This window comes from Otolemur garnettii, unplaced genomic scaffold, assembly GCF_000181295.1.
Source record: "Otolemur garnettii isolate 467f Iridium unplaced genomic scaffold, OtoGar3 scaffold00075, whole genome shotgun sequence".
In the NCBI taxonomy this organism is placed as follows: Eukaryota; Metazoa; Chordata; class Mammalia; order Primates; family Galagidae; genus Otolemur; species Otolemur garnettii.
Window position 1 is genome coordinate 8,678,361 of NW_003852470.1, and position 17,263 is coordinate 8,695,623.

Below are 17,263 nucleotides of genomic sequence, written 5' to 3' on the forward strand. Positions count from 1 at the left end.
AGCTATATTTTGTTGCAGTTTGGCCAGGGCTGGGTTTGAACCTGCCACCTTCAGTATATGGGGCTGCCGCCCTACCCACTGAGCCATAGGCACCACCCATTTCTTAAATAACTTGATTAGAACATCCATCCATCCACTCATTCCACTCATTCATTTATCAAATACTAATGGAGCCGTTGCTCTGAGGCAGGCCCAGGTACCTACCATGAGGCAGACCTGGCTGCCAGCCCAGCCCTCACAGTGGTGAGGGTGAGGGGATGCATCTCCCCTGTGGGGTGCCTTTTCCCCAGTGAGTTCTCCTCCGCGGGGGTGGGATCAACCATCACTGGCTGCAGCCCGTATTCCCCGCAGCAGAAGGCAGCTTGCCCTTACTGAGTTTAAATAAATGTGAGATTTCTCTTTCTGGTCCAACTGCCCAGTGTTGATTATCTTGGGAAACTGTTAAAACAGCCACACTGTCGGAAACCGTCTCTGCTGGCAGCTGTCCTGTCAGCCAGGCTGCAGGCTGGCCCCAGGCATTGGCAGGGCAGTGTCTGCCGAGGAGTCAGGCTTCCCTGGACATCCACGAGCTCACGGAAGACAGGCAGGCAGGAAGAGTCACAGGAACGGGGCATGTACATAAGCACCTGTGGTGTGCAACCCTTAGGGGCCGTGGGGAGTCAGGGCTGGGTGCTGCCGTAGATGAGAAGGACCCTGGGTTAAGGATGTTCCTGGCTGGAGACCATAGCTCCTGTGTTTCTCCCAGCCTTGCTCTGTGGAAACAGCTTGTCATCAGAGGAGCTGGAAGGGGCCTGGGCAAGTGTGACTTCTCCAGGGACTCCGCTCTTCATGGGAGGGGGCGCTGCTCCACTTGGCATAGTGTCAGGCTATCTGGGGTCTGCTGGGTGGCCTGGGGTTTAGGGAGGTCGCAGGGCCGCAGTGGGAGGCATTTCCTTGAGTGAGAAGCTGGCCTCATGGCAGATGCAGAAAGACCCGCCATGGCCAGGCACCTCTGCTGTCTCCTCAGTCCTCAGAGAGCACTTCACCACCAGTCACTCTTTTTTTTAATTGAGGTGAAATTCATAAAACTACAGGAACTGTTTTAAAGTGTACATTCCAGTGATAGTTAATGTTGTATAAGCATCAGCTCTGCCCGGTTTGAAAACTGTGTCATCGCCCCTACAAACACCCTGAAGCCGTTCCAGATGTGCACGTCACGGCTTCTGGATCTCAGATGAGGCCCCTTCCCAGCCAAGAAGGCTGCACCTCCCAGCTGAGCACCCACACATATGAGTGGAGGTCCCAGCTGGGAAGTGTCAGATGTAGCACAGAGCACTCTCGGTCTTGATGGTCCCTTCAGTCCCCAGCAATGACGTCTGGTCTGGGATCACTACTGGTTTTGTAAGAGTAGTCCCACGTAGTGATCTGGGGCTTGACTTGGGACTCAGGAGTCCCCTTCTGTGGTGGGTGTGGTGCTGGCACTGGCGGGTTGGAGGCTGAGAGGGGTTTGATCCCACTTGGAACCTCTTTCCCATCTTCTCTAGGTCTCCTCTCCCTGCCCTGTCCCTGTTCCATCTCTGTGTGTACTTTCACATTGTCCCTGACCCATCTCAGCCTAGCTGCCGAGAAATGGGCAGTGACCACTTCCATGACCCAGCCTCCTGCCACTCACCCTCAGTCTCATCCAGCCTGCTCTTCCTCTATCCTCCTTCTAAACATGTTGTGGGTGTGCATGAGGGATTTGGGATGTCAAATTGTTTGTTTCCAAGTACAGGGGTTAATTTCTGCTCCAGCTGCTTGAAGCCCCAGAGCAGATGCCTGGCACTGGGGGAAGGCACGCACTCTCTCTCTCCCTCTCTCTCTCTCCCCCCCCTCTCTCTCTCTCTCTCTCTCTCTCTCTCTCTCTCTCTCTCTCTCGCATGTCCTTCCTGAACCAGAAGATGAAGAGCACAGCCTTTGCTACGGTGTCCGTGGATGTGTGTGCTCCTTCCAGGAGCCAGGCCAGAGCCCCTTGTCATTGGGAGCCTTGCATCTCACATGGTTCTGGGTACGTGGCACATGTTCAGTGACAATGTCTGAAGTCAGCGAAGGCCTTTCGCTTCAATAAATCCGTGGGCATTGGCCAAATGCTGTCCGTATCCAGCCGAAAGTGAGGCGTCATGGTTGCCGTCCCATTTACAGAGCTCATTAAGACAGGAAAACAACAGGCTGGCCACCTGATGATTAATTTTGAAGCCAGGAAACATCTGTATGCATGCCTCTGGTGTGAGTTGGAGCTGGGAGCCTTAAGGAGCTAAGATGGCTTTAAACGACATAACTAAGTTGTCTTAGAAAGGGAGACTGCTTCCTGCAGCTGTGTGAGCTGGTGGGACATAGTGATAATAGTCCTGATCAGCCAAGGACGGAGGGGCTCCCATGGCAAGGTCGTTTCAGTTTAGAACCAGATGCAGATGAGGCCCCTTCCTGACAAAGAAGCCTCTTCCTCCCCAGCTGAGCACCATCCCAGAGCCACACAGATAAATCTGAGCGTGTTCAGAGAAGGGAACCAGAACGGTGGGAGCTGTGGACACCATTGTGGGGACAGCAGAAGGGAGAAGAAGGTTTAGGCAGAAATGGAGATGACTTGGGAACATATGGCCTTTCTCTTGAAAATCTGTAGGCTTGTCATACATGGAAGAGAGAAGGAACTTTGGTCATCTTAGTTTAAGGGCATTAAATTAACTGCAATTGGGTAGACTGCAGTGTGATAAAGGAAGAACTCCCATCAGTGAAGGCTGAAATCAGGCTCCGCTGTGGCAGAGTGAGCCCTTTCTCTGGGCGGCTCCCATGAATTTACATCAGGGATACTTGCAAATAGATTCGTGAAAAGGAGATGAAGGACAGTCCAGGTGACTGAAGAACTTGTATATGTGTGACCCTGTCTGAGGAATAGGGAGGTGCTGAGATCAGGGTGGCTGGGCTCTACTAAGCAGCTGGATCTGGGTGTGTCCCTGGGATGGAGGGGGCAGGAGAGCACAGCAGGTGCGCCTGGCAGAGAGGAGGCAGGATGATCCAGGCGTGCAGTAGTTTCCTAGGGCTGCCAGAACAACGTGCCCCAAACTGCGTGGCTTGGAAATAGAAATGCGTCATCTGACAGTTTTGGAGGCCCTGAGTCTGAGATGAAGTTCCTTCTGAGGCCTGTGAGGGAAACTCTGCTCCCGGCCTCTCTCCTGGTGTCGGCTGGTTGCTGTCTGCTTTCAGCATTTCTTGGCTTCTAGATACATCACTCCATCTCTGCCTTCTTCTTTACGAGGCCTTCTCCCTGGGTGTGTCTCTGTGTTCATATTTCCCCTTCAGATGAGGCCCACCTTAGTGACCTCATTCAAGCTTGCTTCTGTAAAAACCCTATCTCCAAATAAAGTCACTTTCTGAAGTGCTGGGGGTAGGACTTCAACATATTTGGGAGAAAGCGGGGGACACAATCAGTGGACCAGTTGGGACAGAGCAAAACATTTGAGTATTTAAAACGGGAAGTAAGGTTGGGAAGATCATTTTGGGCTCCACTCCCACTTTGCCCCATGTCTAAGCCGTTCTTGGAGGACTGAGCTGGCTTTCAGGTCATGGGGTGTACAGAGCCAACCACATCAAAGGAAGCAGGACAGTGATTTGCAGAAGCTCCATCCATGAGGATAAAGGCCTCATAAACTTCTGTTTCAGAGGTCAGAAGTCCTACTTGAATTAGCTTAAGAAAAAAGTAAGAGAAATTTTTGGCTCAAATAAATGAAAATTCTAGGGGTTGGTCTGATGTTGGCTTTGGGCAAGAGTAGCTCTAAGATTTCAGGGCTTTCCTGTTGGGGTCAGGGCTCCATCTCTCACTATTGTGGTGCAAGCTTCATAAATTAGGGAGGAGACCTTTATTTCTCATGAAGGGTTGCAGCCTGCAGGTGGCCTTCTTACAGGCTGGGAAGAAGAGCCTCGGGCAGAAACCAAGGGCGAACACTTCTTCACAAGAAGGGTAAAAGAAACGAGAATTTATACCAAGTGGGTGGCTGGATATGCATATTTAATAAGCTATAGGAGGTTCATTAATTTTTATGAATAGAGAAATATGTGCACACACAATTGAGTTTCATGTTGCTTTGTAGGACCTGTGTTTAAAACATGGCCATGATAGGCTGGGTGCGGTGGCTCACACCTGTTACCCCAGCACTGTGGGAGGCTGAGGCATGTGGATTGCTTGAGGTCAGGAGTTTAAGACCAGCTTGAGCAAGAGTGAGATCCTGTCTCTACTAAAAATAGAAAAACTAGCTGGCCAGCGCCTGTAGTCATACCTACTCAGGAGGCTGAGGCAAGAGTGTTGCTTGAGCTCAGGAGTTTGAGGGTGCTGTGAGCTAGTATACTATGGCACTGTACCCAGGGCAACAGAGTGATACTGTCTTAAAAAAAAAAAAAATGGTCATGATAGCGGATCAGAGGGTGACGTTTCCAGCCCTGTGACATCAAAAGGACAGAGGATACAAATTCCACTTGTGCAGCCTCCATAGACTGGCCAGAACCACTTTGTGGTTGGTGGTCTCTTATCAGGAAGGAATGCTGGTCAGTTGTGTTGACTGTAAAAAGGAGGAGCGGCATTAGGGGGTTGGGTGAACTCAGTCCCGAGCAGATTCTTTGAAAGGGCTGGTTTCTGCTTAACCCTCAGGGAAGGAAGCCGGATGGCAGTTAGGTTGGGAGGGGATATAACAAGGTGTGTCCAATCTCCTTTCCTATTATGGCCAAGATTTCAGTTTATAAACTTTCTCTGGGATCCCAGTGGCTAATAGGGAGTCTATTCAGTCAGTTGGGGGCTCAGGATTTTATTTTTGTCTCTCACTATGAATATTCATGAAGGGGAAGGTGCATGCTTAGTAAACAAACATGCATGTTACATTGGGCCTGTGTTCACCTTAGGGTGGAGACTTAACATTTAAATGTATTCAAATAAGGCTGTTTTTGTGGAGGGGTGAAATGGTGGACATGGAAGCATCTGGTGTGTATCCTGTGTCCACAATCAGTGGTCTCTTGTCAGGAAGGGATGCTGGTCGGTTGTGTGAATCAGCAGTGGAGCAAGTCTTTTGAAAGGGCTGGTTTCTGTTTAACTCTTAGGAAAGAAAGTGTAATTGTGGCCAGTGAGGTGGGGGTATCAAGCCATGGCTGACCTTCTATCCAGTCATGGCTGGGACTCAGCTTAAGACTTTCCTGGGATTGCCGTGGCCAACAGGGGATCTGTTTAGCTGGTTGTTTTTCAGAGCCGATGTTAGAAGCTAGAGATTGGGCTGTGTTATCCCCTCAGTTCCCACATCAACCAGGCAGGTGAGACTCTGTCTTAAAAAAAAAAAAAAAGGCCATGAATTCAAAACTGTATTTGTGTCCCTAGATCCTAATAACTACTATCACCGGCGGAATGAAATGACCACCACTGATGACCTGGATTTTCGGCACCACAACTATAAGGAAATGCGCCAGGTAAGGCCCAAATTACAAAATCTCAGGCCAGAAATTTCTCAAAATGACAGCATATTCCATGCCCATCAGCACTTAATTTTTCTCCACTCCAGAAATTTGGATGATGTGTCAAAGACAGGGAACTGAGGGTCATTGGTTTGCTGAAGACACACTAAGTGCACTAAATCTTGTCATTTCCAGGTTTGGGGTCTGGGTGACCAGTGGAAGCCTTGCTCACTGGCCAATGACTGAATCACAGTTTGAATCCAGAGTCTTATCAGTGAATACCTTAGTTCTTAAGAATCACTGTATTTTTGAGTGATGGAACTGATTTGAAGATGTGGTCAGATGTGGAATTGAAGAAGAAAAGGGATCTAGGATAATGTTGATAATGACAATTGCAGGAAGTGTTCTCATAGGACTAAGTGCCGTGCTCAGTGGTTTACATACGTGAATGTATTTAACCCTCCTAATCACCCTAGGAGGGAGGGGACTGTTGATTTCCTTACTTACAGATAGGGAAACCAAGTCACTGACTATAACTCTACCCTTATTATTTAGATTCTCAGAGTTTCAGTCTTGGCTTCATATGAGAATCACCTAGAAAAATTTGTAGCACTGTCTATCATTGTATCCAGACTCAGGCCAATTAAAGCAGAGTCCTGGAGAGAAAAGAGCCTGGAGACGCCCAGTTTGAAGACGTCTCCTGGTGACTCTGCTGTCCAGCCAGGCTTCAAAACTCCTGCTCCATACCTTTATAGCTTAAGTACTGTTAGAAAGAAAAGGCAGTCCCACCTGAGATTCTCCCCTGGATTTCTTCACAGAAACCCAGCAGTTCTGAGATCTTCACAGTGTTTGCCTACTGGATGCAGAAAGGGGAGGATTACACATTTATTAGGACAAGCTAAAAGGCAGTCGCCATGTTAAATGCGCTGTCTATGAAATCCTGTTCCGAGTCCACCCCCAGCATGTGCTAGAAAGCTTGGGGAGGAGCTGGCGAACAAGAAACCTTCAGCTGAGAATCGGAAGAGGCAGAGCAGGCAGAAGTGTCCTTTAGATGCATTTACAGAACAGGGATTCACCAAGGGCAAATGAACATGGCTCCAAGGGAGGGCTCGTAGGTGCTGAGGGAAGGGACCAGCCATCCAGGGCCAATGTGGGACCTGTTTCTGAGGTCAGCACAGTTAGGCTGAGCCCTAATCCCATGGGATGAACAAGCCCGAGATACTTGAGCCTCTCTCACATACGGCTTCCAGACACCTGTCAGCACAGACTTAGAGGTGGGATGTGCTAAAGAGAGCTTCTTGCTGTCTTGCTCTTCAGAAATCAAGATGATGTGTTTGGACTTGAGGCCTGTGAGTCATCCCTGCTGCTCTCCCTTCTCGGGTGTTTATGTGACTCCGCTCACAATTTCATTTCATACTGGTACATTAACCCTGCTTTGCTCACAGGGTAACTTTTAAAGCCCAGCAATGAGCTCAGTGCAATTAATATCAAAAGTAGTCAACCCGAATGCATGTAAATGAGCAAACCGCACACAGAGAGTCTAGCCAGCCGGGATCTTTAATGAGTGGTCCGTGTGGTGTGCTGGGGTGCTGGGGTGCTCTCTTACAAGGAATGCTGGTGGAAAGTGCTGCATTACACTAGGCAGCTCAGACCCTTGTTGAGGCTAAGAGGAACCTTTGGATTGTCAATGCTGCCCTCTCAGGTGACACTGGGGGACACCCCTGAGGTCCTGTACCTCAACAGCACTCAACTGGAAACTGCCCAAGGGAGCGCCCATCACTCCTGAGGAGTGTTCAAGCCAGGAACGATTTGCCATTTGGATTCCTGGCCCTGCAGATGGGAAGGAAGACAGCATTTTTAGCAATTTCTCCATATGGAGTCTGCTAGATTACTGTAGAAATCTTTCTACCTAGGAAAAAATGGTTCTTTTTTCCTACCATTGAAAGAGGCATTTATAACAAGCGAAGAAACAGGAGCTGAAAGCAAGAGGGGAAAATGGAAAACAGTGTTGCATTGTGGGAGGAAAGTAATGAGAATCCGGGTGACCCTGGGAGCACCGCCTTGCAAGGCGCTATTCCAGGCGGAGTGGGGTGGGGAGGGAGGCTGAGAGGAAGGGGAAAGGCCCGGCGGTGACCCTGGAAGGGAGAGTAAGAGAACTGTCCAAGAGAAGAGTCCTAGGACCCCACCAGGACGCACAGCTTATTATCATCTTAGAGTTGGGGAAACAGAATCTTCAAGAGGCCCTGAGTCTTGGACACCCTGGGCCTCTGCAGGAGGTTTTCTCATTATTCTTTTTCTTTACTTAGCTCCTAGGGCACCTCTTTTAGACATTTTTTGTTCGTAATACTTCTCTTCCCATTATATTAAATACTAACAGTAAGATTTTTCCAAAACAGAGTGAGCTTCGGAGGACCACAAAGCATTGTAATGTCTAAGATTTTTTAGCCCTAATTTTCACCCCATGCTCCAAGGTCATGATGAAAATTCTATTCCTTACTCATCCTTTATTCATCAACATTAACCACAAAACCCCAAACTCCTAAAAACTAGCCTTGGCTCTTTTCAGGCATAATTGCATGTATTTACAAGAAAAGGCTGTATTTAAGTGAAGAACTTTATTCCTGGAGATGTTCATGCTGCTCTTCTGGGTAGAGAAGGGTGGATCACCACCTATGTCTCTGATGGTCCCCAAGGCCACTGGAGGAATGCTTCCTGGCCTTCCAGAGGGTCACTGTGCAGAGAGACATGTAAAGAAACTTCATAGAGAAGAATGTTCTTCAAATGACCATTTCTCACATGGGAAAGATGCTTGTGATACCACAACTTGATGGCATGTGGTTCATTTATTAACTGCCACTGTGCTGTTGGTGGGAGAGTATGGCTGTGGCAAGGGACTATTGAGAAGGGATCCTGAGAAGGGACACTACTAGAAGGGACCCTGATGGCTCGTGGCCACGGCATCTTCCCGTGTGCGAGGCTGAGTGTATCCACAGGGAAGGTGAGACTTGTCTTCTTCCCCTGTCAGGATCATGATTTGGGGTACTGGCCACACATTTCTCCTGTGGCTAACTGAAAGGGCTTGGGGGGCTAACACTGAAGGACAGTCAGGCCACTTCAGATGTGGCAATCAAGCCTGCATAGCTCACTGTCCATAGAACTAGTCATTGATCTGAATGCAAGACAGCAGGTCACTCACTGATCAGGATGTGCTGAGGCTGATGCTGTTGGCTGAGAGCAACTGTGCACCAGCCCAGACTAGTGCACAGGGCCTCAGCAGAGATGGCACCTGTGCTGTGGCCGTCCTTCACAGCGGTCACACAAGCAGTAGACAAAATGAGACGTGTCAGTTCTCATTGTCTCAGCGCGCCTTATGGACAGATGAGGGGGAGGGAAGAGTCCTGGCACCACCTGCTGCGAGCTGGGTGGCCCAAGTCAAATCACTCAGTGTCTCCCTGAGCCTCAGTCTCCGTGTCTATAGCGTGGGGCTGGCCACCTGCCTCATGTACTTCAACTGGTCATGATGTTGGCAGTCAGAAGAGGAACAATGTCTTCTTACTGCTCTTGTTCACATCATCAGTGACATTATTACTGTGCCTTTTGTTAAATGTGGTGCCACTTGTATTGGGGTGTCGTGCCACCCCTGCAGTATTTATCTTTGTGGCCATGGCCACAGAAGCAACATTTCCCTTGCATGTTCTTTCTCCATTTATGGTGGGCGTCTGCTTTGGCCTCTTGTGATGTGAACCAAAGTCAGCCAGCTTTCTCTCACCTAAATATTATGACACTGAGTGAGTTATCATAAAGGGAAGCGCATTTGCCCCCAGAAGTGAGAGAATTAGACCCTGAATTCCCAGCCAAGGCCTGCCGTCACCCCCCATAGGCACATCATAACAGCCAAGCAATAACTCTTTCTGCTCGTTTAGAAATGTGCCTCGATGCTCCGTAAACCTGCTCTGCCCATTCATTACAGAGTGTTGTGTTATGAAAGGCTAACGAAGCTCACAGCAACACAACTCTACCGTATCATAAATTGTACATAATAACAACTTTCCACTTCTAATAGATTTTAACCCTCCATAAAATTGCAACAGATTTGTTTACAAGGATATTTTATGGATGATTCGTTAGATCAAGATTTTTTGTGAAGCTTGTTAGCACACCTTCAAGTCCACACTGTCCCTGTGGGCCATGCCCTTCCTCGTCTCTCCATCTGCTCATCATTCATAGGATAGAACCCTCCCTGGTAGGCACCTACCCACCGGCCACCCTGCTGGAACATCCTCGCTGTCTGCTAACGTGGCGCCCGAGCTTCCCTCCTAGTCTTTAACACACTGTCATGAAATTTTCCCAGAAACCTGCCAACCCCACCATGAGCCTGGTGCAGGCTCTTCAATAAACAGCGAGTGAATAAACAGATCCTCTTTCACTTGGGGGTTGCTAAACAAATCTAACCCAGCAAATCAAAGCATTCGGTGATGTGAGGCGGGTCAGCCTCTAGGGAGGGGGCCTCACTTGTCCTGCCCAGCCCCCCAGGGTAGCTTGTTCTCCCGTGACAAGCAGGGCCCTCATCACTGCATCTGGCATCTTGTCTCATACTCGCAGACTAAAGCTGTCGGTCTGACTGGCTGACTTTGAAAGCAAAATTCAGAAAATAGCACGTATTTATTTCACTTCCATACGGAAACCTGCTTTTCCTGCCGTTTAACCCCATTATTCTGGTTGTCATGGCAACCCTGTGCTCTCCCGACTTTGCACTAGTGAATTGGGTTCCTGCTCCCTCCCGTCCGGGGCTGCCCAGTGAGGTCCAGGAGGACCGGGGCAGCATCTGATTCCTTGGCCTGACAAGGTAGATGCTCATTAAATTATGGAGAAAAGTAATATTCAGTAAGAAGTACTTACTTGGTCAGGGATGGAAAGATAAAAGGCAGAGTCTGTCCCCCCCCAGGGATTTGTAGTCTAGTGAGGCAGCTGTAAGAAAACGGGAAATCACAGTGAAAAAGTAATGAACACAACAAAGGAGAGGTGAGAGCCACCACCAGGCAGGTAATATCGCAACAAGGAAGATAAACCTTGGCCAAGGAAAGTGATAACCTCAACCAGGGAGGCGATACCACAACCAGGAGGTGAAATCACAACCACTAGAAGGGTCCTGCTATAATAAAAACACTATAAACTGCAGGCTTATACACAACAGAAATTCAGTGCTTACTGTTCCGGAGGCTGTGAAGTCCAATGTCAAAGTACCAGAAAATTCCGTGTCTGGAGAGGGCTTGGCCTAGTTCACAGATGGCACCTTCTTGCTGCATTTTTGCATGGCAGAAGGAACAAGCACACTCTGCTGGGCTTCTCCTATGAGAGCACAAATCCCATCGATGAGGCTTCTGCCCTCATGACCTAATCACCCCCTAAAGGCTCCACCTTTTAATATGATTGCGTTGGGGATTATGTTTCAACATATGAACTTTATGGACACACACGTGTGCAGACCATAGCAGGAGGCAGTAAATACAGGGCTGGGGCAGGCAATGGCCAGGAGCTTCTTCCTAGGGGAGATGAGGATAGAGCAGGTGCAGGAAGCAAGGGTACGGATTATCCTGGGGAAAGAGATGCAAGGAAAGCATTCAGGGCCAAGGGAGGTGACACTATCTGGGACATGGGGAGGGTGGGGCGTTTGGGGACTGTGGAGCGTCTTCTTGGGATCTTTGCCCCTTTGTGGAGAGCCATTGTGGCTAGAACCTTCAACTCACTTTTGCATTGCAGTTGATGAAGGTTGTGAATGAAATGTGCCCTAATATCACCAGAATTTACAACATTGGCAGAAGCCACCAGGGCCTGAAGCTGTATGCTGTGGAGATTTCCGACCGGCCTGGAGAACATGAAGTCGGTGAGTAGGGCTCTTCTGTGAGGCTTGGTCCCTTCATCTTTGGTGCCTTCTTCAAGGGCTAGGAGGACAGTAACCTCGTGAGAACATTCATGAAATAGGGCATCAGCTGTCCTTGCATGACACTCTCACTGGACGGATTCTGTACATGCTGATGTCTGATCTCATGACAAGGGCTGTAGAATTATCTAAACTGGAAATACTCTCCTTTTCTCCATATGGATCATATTTAATCCTGTTTCTCCACTTCTGAGACCAATCATGATAACCAGAGAAGAAAGTGGCTGGGACAGTTAGGACAGAGAATTTTCTCTTCCTCTGCGACATCGTGATCAATGACAGCTCAAATTGGAAAGGTTTCCTTCCCTGTTAAAAAAAGTTTCCATTTTATTTTTAAATATTTTCTTGTTTTCAGCCATTTCTTATCCAGTTGTTCCCAGTCTGTATTCCTGTAGGTCAGATGGGCTTCTCTTGTGTGTGTGTGTTTCATTGTGTTTTCATTTTTCCAGTAAATTTAGGAGATATTTAGAAATCTGTTGGGATTTAGATGCCAGGATTTGTCTGATTCATTCAACTTTAACATTCATCAATATCTCAGGAGTTCCCCTCCAGTGTTTCCTTTAAATGCTAGTGAAACTGCATTTGCTCAAAGCAGCAGCTTTGCTAGTGAGGGAAGCAGATGGACTGTGAGCCTGTGCCCAGCACCGACAAACCCGTTGGGCCGCTAAACAAAATACCTGAGGTTGGGTAATTTATAAACAGCAGAAATTTACTGCTCACCGTGCTGGAGGCTGGGAAGCCTGAGACCAAGGTGCCTGCAGACTCAGCGTCTTGTCATGTGCCTGTTCTTGGGGCATTTTCTTGCTATCTTGTCACATGGCAGAAGAGGAAAGGGCCGAGCTAGTTCCCTCCAGCCCTCTTATAAGGGAAATGATCACACTGGGTCCCAGGTTCCAACATAGGAATTTGGGGGAACACATACATTAAATCATAGCACCCCCAACATTTCAAAAGCTGAGCTTTAAGAGAGAAAAAACTCCAGTCCCCTCTCCAAAACAGTGTCACTGCTGATTTGCCCTGATGGACTGTTTTCTGCTTAACACGGGTAAATTCATTCACCTTATGTCTTTATAAAACTTAATAGAAAGTTCTTTTAAGAAAAAAATCGGTTCCCAAAAGATAAAAATAATTGCTATGGTCTATGTTCAACTTGTAAATTTTAAATCCTAAATACCATGTTATTTTCTGTGTTCTTGATAAATAAGAATGAACATCATTACTTATAACTGGTATCATGTGCGGTTTTTCTCAACATTTTCTTCTATACTTGACTATTTGGGAATAAGGAAATTGTCCTGATACAATTTTAGAGGTTTATGTGAAAGAACAAATAGGGCTAAAATTGTAAGTTTCTATTATTCAGAGATTTCCCCCCCCACACACAATGTGATAAGCACCTTTTAGCTGTGAGCATTTTAGCATGACCTGTGTTTTCTTCCATCCCTGAGTGCAGGTGAGCCTGAGTTCCACTACATCGCAGGCGCCCATGGCAACGAGGTGCTGGGTCGGGAGCTGCTGCTGCTGCTGCTGCAGTTCCTATGCCAGGAGTACCTGGCCCGGAACCCGCGCATTGTCCGCCTGGTGGAGGAGACCCGGATTCACATCCTCCCCTCCCTGAACCCTGATGGCTACGAGAAGGCCTGGGAAGGGGTAATGGCCCTGGATCCCCTTCCCCAATGCCAGCAGCAAATCCCAGCTCCAGAGTATGCTCAACCATGAGTTTCTGTGAAATTACACTTTGCGAATTTTGTGTTTGAGATGGGGAAGCCCACAGTGCTACCCTAAGGGGTAGACATGCTAACAAGTTGGAGAAAGTGAACACAAATATCAATATTGCTATATATACAATCAATGATAACACCTTATGTTGACTGAGCACTTAATCACAGCACGTGTCAACCTTGGTTGTTACCTTTAATCTTCTCATCAGTCCTCTGAGGAGAGTGGCTTTTGTCATTGTGGGGTATTGTTTATATCTCAGGTCCTAATATCATGCAGAATATAGGTTATTGAGTGTGCATAGAATATCATATGTAGAGAACTATGTACATAGAGTATGGTTAGCATTATATTGTGTTATGTGTCCAGAATGATATATAATAAGGTCTGGGAATAAAATGGAAAACTGGAGGGAACTGGAAAACTTTCTTCTAAGTCAGCAGTTCTCAACCTGTGGGTCATGACCCACAAGAACTGTATTAAAGGGCCGTGGCATTAGGAAGGTTGAGAACCACTGTTCTAAGTGAAACATCACAAGAATGGAGAAATAAACACGGGTACTCAGTACCAAATTGGAACTAATGATCAACACTTCAGTGCACATATGGAAGTAAATGTCAAGGAGAATCAGATGGGGGAGGGTTGAGGAGAGGAGGGGTAAATTTACACCTATTGAGTACAGTGCACGCTATCTGGATAAAGGGCACACTGACAACTTTGACTCGGTCTGTACAGAAACTAAGTATGCAAACAAAACATGTGTACCCCCTCATATTCTGAAAATTAAAACAAGAAAGGAACACAATGGTACCTATCAAATGCAAGTTAATGATACAGAGTTTTGGTTCTCTTTATTGGTGCACATGTGATACAGAGTTTTGGTTGTGTTTATTGGTGTACATAGTTGGTTAAAAGTTTACATAGTTAAATAGTGAGCCAGAATGGTGGGCAAGGCAGTAAAGATGCATTGCCGTGGTGGATGTTGATACAACAGTGATGGATTCACCACTACTCAGAGGTAAACCAATCAGTATAGAAGAGAGAGGAAAGAGGGGAAGGTGGAGCCTAATACTCTCTGAGTTCTCTGCGTTCCCTCCTGCATTGCCCATCACTCAGCAAATATTAATAGATGGCTTATCAACATTCTCCTCTGGGTGCCATCTTTGCATCAAAGGGCATCCAGATGCTTAGAGACGAGCCTCAAGGGGAGGTGAACATGATGCATCTAGTCTGGTAGGTAGATTGTCCTGCAGTCTGTGGGTTCTTCACATTCTAATTTGTCCTCAGGGCTCGGAGCTGGGGGGCTGGTCCCTGGGACGCTGGACCCATGATGGGATCGACATCAACAACAACTTTCCTGATTTAAACACCCTGCTCTGGGAGGCAGAGGACCGAAAGAATGGCCCAAGGAAAGTTCCCAATCATTATATTGCAATCCCGGAGTGGTTTCTGTCGGAAAATGCCACGGTGAGTAAAAATACCCACTCATTTGTGCAGCAGCTAGGAGGCCAGGCTTAACCCCCACTGGTATTTACAGAGGATATGACATTTAACAATGAGACAAAACCATTTTTTTCTTTCATGTTTTCTCCAAAAGCAGGGAAATGTGTTAGATAATAACTACCTTTTAAATTCATATTGGCAGAGATTTGTCATAGAAAGGAAATCATTGAATTGTGTTTCTTAACTACCATATAGTGTTTCAAAACCCAAACAGCCTCTCCTGAAGTGTGCATGTTCGTTACTACCATTGTTATTCTTGTCATTATCCGTTATTCTACCATGAAATTATCCTTTCCCTTCAATGATGGCTTCATATATATATATTTATATATATTTTATTTTTTGAGATAGAGTCTCACTTTTTCACCTTTGGTAGAGTGCGTGACATCATAGCAACCTCAAACTCTTGGGCTCGAGCAATCCTCTTGTCTTAGTCCCCAGGTAGCTGGGACTACAGGCCCCTACCACAATGTCTGGTTTTTTTTTTGTTTGTTTGTTTTTTAAGAGACTAGGTCTTCCTCTTGCTCAGGCTGGTCTTGAACTCCTGAGCTCAGGCAGTTCGCCTACCTTGGCTTCCCAGAGTACCAGGATTACAGGTGTGAGCAACTATGCCCCATTATTTTTATTTTGATAAGTCCTCATGGAAATACGATGTGTTGTGTTTCTTTGGAAAGAAAGGTGAAATTGGATGACAAATTTTTACTCTAAATTTTTTAGGTCTTATTTCACAAAGACTGTGTTGTAGAAGAAGTAATTGTCACAGAATTTCCCGTGCCTTTTGGTGCCTTCTGGGTCTGTGGTAGTTGGCCTCCTTACCCTTATTCTTTGATTGTATTTGTCCTTCAAGAGGTTTGCCTTATAGGTGTATAAGTCAGTGTTAGGTTCAGCTACAGCAATAGAAAAGTCAAAATAACGGTGGCTTAGCAAAGTAGATTTTCTTTGTTTTGTCAGGAAAGAGCGCCCTGGAGGCAGATGGTTCAGGGTCAATGAAATAGAAACCCCACAACCATCAGGAGATCAGAATGTATCCATCTTTCTGTCTCAAACTTGTTAACATGTGACATTCACCCTCACGGTTGTAATCCAAGGTGGCAGTTGGGGTGCTCTAGCTATCATGTCTGTGAAGGAAGAAGAGAGGAAAAAATGGTCCTCCTCTCAGTTCGTTTTCCTGTAAGAGGCATTCCTAGAATTTCTACACAATACTTCTACATAAATGTCACTGGCCAGATTCATCTGCACATGGTGTCACCCACTGCAGGAAGGTGGGGAGTGCTCTATTGTAGGCAAGCTCCTTGAAAGCTCAGAAACCACTGGACTCCTCTGCTGAGGCATGGAGGGGGACTGGATCCAGGATAGAGGCTCTCCTGCTGTGCCTTCAAGTTGCAACCTCCAGAACAGCCCATGGGGCACCACTTACTGGAGAAGGTAGAGGTCTCAGTGACCCTCAGTACAGTGTCAGGCAGGCCCTTAAGAAGCCAGCAGTCAGTGATGGGGAAAGACAATGGCCATGCCACTTGACTTAGTTAGGGCACCCCAGGCACTTATGGTGTGGGGGGAGTGTGGGGGGCAGGGGGGCAGGGAGTGGGGGGTGGGAGTGGTGGGAGTGGTGGTGCTTGAGTCTTTTTTCCGAATCCTTTCTCGTGTTTCCTGATTCCAACTCACAGAATCTCTGATTTGTTTTGTTTTGTTTTTTTCCAACTAAAGTCCTCATGACACCTGGCAAAGTAGAGATTTCAAGTGATGTTATAATCTGGGAACACTCAAACCAAAACTGGAATTTGGTTGCCAGCTTTTGTCGCCCTGAGTCTATAAGAGATAAGTAATTACTTCAGCACAGTCAGATAAAGTCCCTGGATCTCAGTCTTTGCTTTCAGACTAGAATTTAGTGTTTCAAGTTTGTTATTCTCCAAAATTATAGGGAGAATGATACAAGTTACCATCCCCAACACCTTTTCTTAGTTACGGAAGAAAGTAGGAGGACTGTGATTACAGAGTCAGAGCAGAAATCAGTGAGATGGAGGAAAACAAACGATATGAAGCAAGAGCATTTGATAAAATCTCATAGTAAAACTTTAGTGTGTAGCTTTCCACACGAGGAAGGCTGTTTTGGGCAAGGTGCAAGTGGCATTAATCATAAACTATTAATGAGTCCACCTGTACGGGAATGGGAAAGTCTGTTCATCGAGAGACTTAACAAGCTAGAAGTCTAGAGCTAAAAAGCTAGAAGTTATTTGCAAATTATGTAACTAAGAAAATTAGAATTTTGAAATATGCAAAGAATAAAAAAGAAAAGTCTAAACAACTCAGTAGAAAAATGGACAAAAGATATGAAGAGGCAATTCTCGGAGGAGGAAACGGGATTAATAAACATGAGAGGATGTTCTCTCTCACTAGTTCTAAGGAATGCAGATGAGAGAACGGCTTCTACCCATTGTTTGACAAAATGAGGAAGGTTGACAATACCGCAGGTGCTGGAGGGGGTGGGGGACAATGGGTCTTGTACGTGTTGTGGGTGAATGTCAATTAGCACGAAGACTTTGGAAAATAATTTGATTACCTTGTAAAGAGGAATATTGACACTATGGCTCCGCAGTTCCACTTTATGCAAGATAAATTGAAGCATGTGTAGCAGAAGACAGTACAAGAAAATTCAAA

General features: G+C 46.7%; 1 protein-coding gene across 1 annotated transcript in view; it reads left to right on the forward strand.

The window, feature by feature from the left end:
- Nucleotides 1-17,263, forward strand: part of CPXM2 (carboxypeptidase X, M14 family member 2) — a 117,672-nt gene that overhangs the window by 85,109 nt on the left and 15,300 nt on the right. Inside the window, exons 7-10 of the mRNA XM_003794077.2 lie at nucleotides 5,372-5,460; nucleotides 11,206-11,329; nucleotides 12,840-13,036; nucleotides 14,393-14,572. Of these exons, the coding sequence (XP_003794125.1) occupies nucleotides 5,372-5,460; nucleotides 11,206-11,329; nucleotides 12,840-13,036; nucleotides 14,393-14,572 (590 nt within the window). The remainder of the gene's footprint in view (nucleotides 1-5,371; nucleotides 5,461-11,205; nucleotides 11,330-12,839; nucleotides 13,037-14,392; nucleotides 14,573-17,263) is intronic.